This window comes from Myotis myotis, unplaced genomic scaffold (genome assembly GCF_014108235.1).
Source record: "Myotis myotis isolate mMyoMyo1 unplaced genomic scaffold, mMyoMyo1.p scaffold_m19_p_12, whole genome shotgun sequence".
Taxonomy (NCBI): Eukaryota; Metazoa; Chordata; class Mammalia; order Chiroptera; family Vespertilionidae; genus Myotis; species Myotis myotis.
This window is the reverse complement of record NW_023416316.1, coordinates 58976188-58982224: the sequence shown is the minus strand read 5'-3', so window position 1 is coordinate 58982224 and position 6037 is coordinate 58976188. Positions and strand designations below refer to the sequence as shown.

General features: G+C 46.0%; 1 protein-coding gene across 1 annotated transcript in view; it reads left to right on the top strand.

Annotated features, from left to right (window-relative positions):
* Positions 1 to 302: 302 nt before the first annotated feature.
* Positions 303 to 6037, top strand: part of SAXO1 (stabilizer of axonemal microtubules 1) — a 75955-nt gene continuing 70220 nt past the window's right edge. The window contains exon 1 of the mRNA XM_036329157.1: positions 303 to 349. Within this exon, the coding sequence (XP_036185050.1) occupies positions 303 to 349 (47 nt within the window). The remainder of the gene's footprint in view (positions 350 to 6037) is intronic.

Sequence of the window (6037 nt, the reverse complement as noted above, 5' to 3'; positions counted from 1 at the left end):
CGCGGGTCCCGTGCTGCGGCTTCCAGGGCCGGGCCAGCTGCTCCTGGCGCAGTTGGGCCTGCAGAGGCCGGCGGCTAGGTGCATGCACCGGGAGCTCGCGGGGCTGGCGCTGCCCAGGCTCCGTGCTTCTCTCGCGTAAGGCCAGCTCAGGAAGGGGAACAGACAACAGGATTTTGCAAAAGGCCATTTAAGTTGTCTTTGGCGTGAATATTCAGAACAGTTGCCAAGGCCCTTGAGACCTTGTGCACCCCCGTTGAGGCGGTTGGGGTCTCCGAGGCGGCGACGGCGGGGCATGCCTCCCGATGGCCCCGATGAAGAGGAAGTGCATCTGCGACCTGTGCTCCTGCGGGTAAGGTGACCGCGTCCGTCCGGGCCAAGGACCCGGGAGCCTGGGTTCTCTGACACCGAAGCCAGGCTGAGCTCTAACCCTGTGCCGCCGCATCAGGCAGCATCGCGGCGGATTCATCCACTTGTCAACCTTTTCTAGGCTGCGGTGCTGTCAGCCAGCGTTCTGCACGGCGTTCAGCAGGCTGGTGAAGGTGCAGTCAGGCCTTGCCCACTCTTCCTCTCGCCAGAGCTGTGCGCGGGTTGCAAATGGTCCCAGCCCCTTCCCGCAGCCCAGGAAGTAGCGGCCGAGGCTAGGAACCCCCTGGCCAGCTGGGGATGAGTCTTGTTACTTTTGTTGGGCGTTTGGAAGGGGATGGGCTGGGGAAGAGGAGTCCTTTACTGTAACAGAGTTTCTTACTCAGAAATGATTGCTCCGTTGTCAGAGAGGTGTAAGGTGTTTGTACAACTTGTTACCACGGTGGCGTAGCATGGAATGAGAGCAAGGAAAAGAAATTATTTTTGCACTTCCTTGTCCTGGCCCTGCTAGGTGTGTCTCCTGGTCAGCTGTCCTTGAGGACCATGTCTGGCTGAAGCTGGGCAAAGGCAGGTGGTCCCAGGGACAAGGCCTCGGTTTTGTCACTGTTCTGTAGCTGGCTCCCCGCCTGTATCTCAGTGTCTGAGATGCCCCCCACCCCACCTGCTTTTCAGGACAAATGGGAGCTGCTGGTCTGGGAACAGATCAGAAGTGGGCACTGGGGTCAGCTCCTCGGGCTGTTACCAACTGTGGGGTCTTGGGCAGGAAACTGAACTCCAGGATTCTCTAGGCATTAAATGAGTTAATGTATGTGGGACTCCTGCTAGTGGATTGTGTGTAGTATATGCCAGCATCTTGAAATCTGCAAACATTGCTTGTTAACTGTAGTGTGTTACATGAATATAAAAAATTGCACCAGTCATTAGGACAGTGGTTCTCAACCTTCTGGCCCTTTAAATACAGTTCCTCATGTTGTGACCCAACCATAAAATTATTTTCGTTGCTACTTCATAACTGTAATGTTGCTACTGTTATGAATTGTAATGTAAATATCTGATATGCAGGATGGTCTTAGGCGACCCCTGTGAAAGGGTCGTTCGACTGCCAAAGGGGTCGCGGCCCACAGGTTGAGAACCGCTGCATTAGGAGCACGAAGGGCACTCAATACTGGGCTAGAAACCTCACCCATTTCTGGAAGGTTCTCAACCCTGGCTGCTCATGAGAGTCACCTGGGGCTTTAAACTGCCCCCTGTTGCCCAGGTGGTTTAAATCATCCTCTCTGAGGGTGGGCCAAGCTCTTTAGCTGATTCTGACCACTTCCCAGGACTGGGACCCACTGAATTAGCTCACATTACAAACATGGGTCCTCCTTTTAAGTTTTGTGAGATGGGACCAGCACAGTGTTTTAGTCTAGGACTAATTTTCCAAATTAGCAAAACCTCGAAGGCTCACCCTCCTCTGGGGCCCCTTGCATCATCTCCTGCCTCCTCGAGGTATTCAGACTGGGTTTACCTTGCACTGTTGTAGGCACTGAGATGGAAGTACATGGCATCGTCTCCATTTCTGCACAGCTGACAATCTAGTGAGGAAGGCAGCGACGCGTGTTTAAGGGGTGCAGGCATACGCAGCGAGGCGACGCCCTCCCGCCCCTGTAGGAAGTGTACTTCTCTGGATGTTCTCCCCAACGCTGCCCTCTTTCCTCCCTGGAAAGGGGCTGTTTGCCAGCAGAGGCAGAGCCTGTCCTCAGGCCTCTTCTCCTTTCCTGCCTCCTCCCGTGTCTACCCCTCTGCTCCGTGGTTTCAGCCAACAGTTGGGTTTGACTCTCCCACCCACCAGCCTCTCTTTTTATTTTTCACTCTCATTTCACTTCTGAAAGTGCTTGTTGACTCATCTGACTCTCTCATCAACCTCAACCTCAACCACCTTCATTCCCCTGTCCCACTCCCACAGTTATCTGCCTCTTTTTTGGTGCCAACACCCTTCCACTTACCCAGGGTTTAAAGATTCGAGTCATCTCTTATCTTTCCCCATCTCCAGCATTTACTCTTTTCCAAAGTCTGGTGCCCTCCTCCTTTGAAATCTTTCCATTGGTCCTTCCCCCACTCTCCATCTCCATTGGTCCCTTCTTGGGTCTCTCAGTTTTATGTTTGGAAACTGGTTCTAACGTGCCTTTCTGACTTTCCCGTGAGTCCCTTACATACAACTACCCCTCAAGTCAGGCTGGGCTTCCCGGGACCCCCTGAGCAAACCGCATGACCTCCCAGCTCTGCTCCTTGTCCTTGCTGCCCCTCTCTAAAATGCCCGTGTCCCCTCCTGCTGCTGCATGTCCTTTTAAGGCCCCGTTTCAGTCACAAATCTCCCATTGACCCAGCCCTGTAGCTCCCCATCAGAGGGCTCCCCACTCCCTGTGTTCTTGGCTCTAGTTCCATGTCTACATGCTCTCTCGCCCCCATTTGATTGTACACTCCTGGAGAGCAGAGGCTGTATTTTCTGCTTTTGTGTGCGCGCTGCAGAATACACACTGGTCTCCATATAGTAGTCAAAACGCATCTTTTTGAATGAATAGGTTTTTGTTTGTGAAGGTGATAATATCAGAATGGATTAGGGAGGCAAGATCTGTAACTGTTCTGTCCCGTAGGGTAGCCACTAGTCACATGTGGTAAATTTATCTAAATTAATTAAAATAAAAAAAATTGAAATGCTAATTCCTTGGTCACACTGGCCACGTTTCAAGTGTTCAGTGTGTGGTGGTTACTCTACTGGACAGTACAGACAGGGAACGTTTCCGTCATGGCACAAAGTCACACTCATGGAGAGTCTCATTATTTGGAAGCCTTCGTTGTCCTCACCCCCCAATCAGATCTGCTCTGAGGTGGGTTGGGATGGAATGAAAGGGATTTTATTGGTGTTTTCTAAGTTCCAGAAGTCGATGATTTTTGACCTTTTCAGCCTGAGGTAAATCATGTGAAAGAAGTCTGCTTGTCAGAAGAGAGAGCCCTGCAGTGGGAGAGGGGGGACTTGGGGTTTCTGAGTGAGTCTGTTGATCTCTGGGCTTCAGTTCCTGCAATGAACTGAAAACTAATGGAGGCTCCTGGGCTGCCGGGGAAGGAGAGAAACCCACATCTCTTCCTCGTATTACCCGCTTCATCGTTCTCCTAAAGCAGGAGTGGGCAACCCCCTGGCACGCGTGCCAAACATGGCACGCCAGTAACTTTTGCTGGCATGTGAAACCCTCTCTTATAATCTTCCATTTACATTTTTTCCCCTTAATATCTACTTTCTTATTTTTCAGATAAATTCAGTGTAGGTGCATCTTAGATAATTTTACATAACAAGTTATCTTAAAGACCATAGACATGGATTGACGAGAGAGGGGGAGAGCAATTTCTATGCCTCTGCCTTACCTCTCCCTGCCTTCCTAGATCCGACCAGTGTTTTGGTTTCATCCACATACACTTGTGAATCTTTGTTCTCAGTGATGAATTTTGTTAAGTCTCGTAATAGGAGTAGCCTGACGGATGAAAGTAGTAGCTCATGCATATCTCTGAAGGTCACGAAATATAAACCTGATGTAAAATCTCTGTCATTAGTGATGCAGCAGCAAAAGTCCCACTGATAATATCAAACGGAGTCATAAAGTTTTCTGTCGGACTATCAGTGTGCATGTATACATTAAAAAATAAATGTATTTTTCATCATCATATACTGTGTTTTTGTCGCTCGAATGAATTTTATTATTTCTTCAAGGTTCTTCACATACGTACACCTTAAGAGATATCAAGTAGGCGTAACATGTTCTCAAAAAATTAGGGTTGGCACGCAGAAGAATTTTGAGTCAGAGATTTTGCTGGTTTTGGCACGCACTCACATAAAGGTTGCCCACCCCTGTCCTAAAGCTTTGTTTGAGCAAAGAGTTCTTTAATGTCTTTTCAACTTTAATTTTGAAGACTTTGTTGTTAGTGGGGACGCTGGGGATGCACAGAAAGCTTGGATAGGAAGGCTTCCTTCTTTCTGTAGTAGCTGTTGTCACTCTGGGAACCCTTAGTGCTCCTGGAGCAAGTTTTTTCTTTTGGCCACAAGATGGCAGCCTTTCCCCAACCAATTCTCTTAAACCCGACCAGCCTAAAATGGAAAAACAACAACACAAAACACCCTTGGAGTTCTGTATTTTCCTTTAGTTTAATCCTTTATAGATTTACCTTATTAAGTTTTCTAAAATGAGCAATTAGTATTTAAGGCCCAGAAGAACTCAGGAAGTGGTCTACCTTGAGGAGTAGATCACAGATTACAAAGTGAAGGTGTTTCAAGTATCTGAACCTAAAGATTCCAACCACTCATAAAACTTTGTAATGAGCTTTGCTGGCTTTAAAAAACCAGACATTTTTTACTGTATCAAGTTCAAGGCTGTCCCTCCACAACGACACTCCACTTGACAATCAAAATCTGGCACTTGAAATTATTACCAAAAATGTTCTCTCCTTTTCAATACAATCGGCGCCAATGAGCAAAAATATTCATGAGTTGTAGAAATAGGGTAAAATGAGCAGTTTTTAAAAAAAATCAAACTCTACCACTTAGTTATCTTGACACAAGAGCTACATTGGTGGTTTGGAGTGACCCTACTTTTGTATGAGAGGATAATATTTCCAATTATATCTGAATACCCCCAGCATTTCCTATTACTGAAAAATGCCACCCATCACAGTTTTCAGTATTATACCACTGTACATTTCTGTAGTGTCTTGAAAAATTTAAAAGCACTTACTCACATATTATTATCTTACTGGGGGGTCCCTCAACATGGGAAGCATTACTTAGTTTGGAAATTTGATTCCTTAATCTTAGCTTCCATTTTTCCCTGGGGATGTTTTCTGTTTACTGAGCTGTTCTTGTCCCAAATTACTAAATTGGAAATGAGGAGAGGTTTTTGGGGGAGCTGTAGATAAGTGAAATGTTAATCAGCTTTTAAAGCTGAAAGGGATCTTAGTGGCCTTTAGTGCTTTTATTTTACAGATAAGGAAATTAAAGTATTGAGATTCATTTTAATGTACAGGAACACATTTTGTTAAGATTCAGGCACGATTTAGGTCAATCAATTAAATTTCATTTTTCTCCTGTGTATCAGACACCGGGCTGGTTCTTACAATTTATAGTCAGTGGTCTGTTTTCTAGTCACACGGGGCCATTTTTGACTACAGATTACAATATGAAGGCTCTCATCCAATCGATCAATAGTATCTGATGTAAAAAAAAAAAGTATGACTCTAAAAAGCCTTTTAATAAGGTAATATAAGTGGCAAATCTCTCTCCTGAGATTAAAATGTAGCAACCCCCACCCCTTTTTTGAAATTCTTGTGCAAAAAAAAAAAAAAAAAAAGCAGTTAATCAAGGGATTGATATAGCTTACTTTTATATCTGATTATTTTACGGCTAGCAGTGCACCATTTTAAAGACTTTGTGCAGTCTTGCAGGAAATTCCAGGACTGGCTAATGTATCATGAAATATTTATGTAGCGTTGGTAGTATGCACAGCATTTCATAAAAAGGTAGTCCCATAGAGGACTTGCAAATTGCTGAAAAGGATGTGGATTTGGCCCCTTCACTGTGCTTGGGGAGGAAGGTGATCTCAGGGGCAGCCATGTATCTGCAACTTAAATCAGTTATGTTAACCAGGGA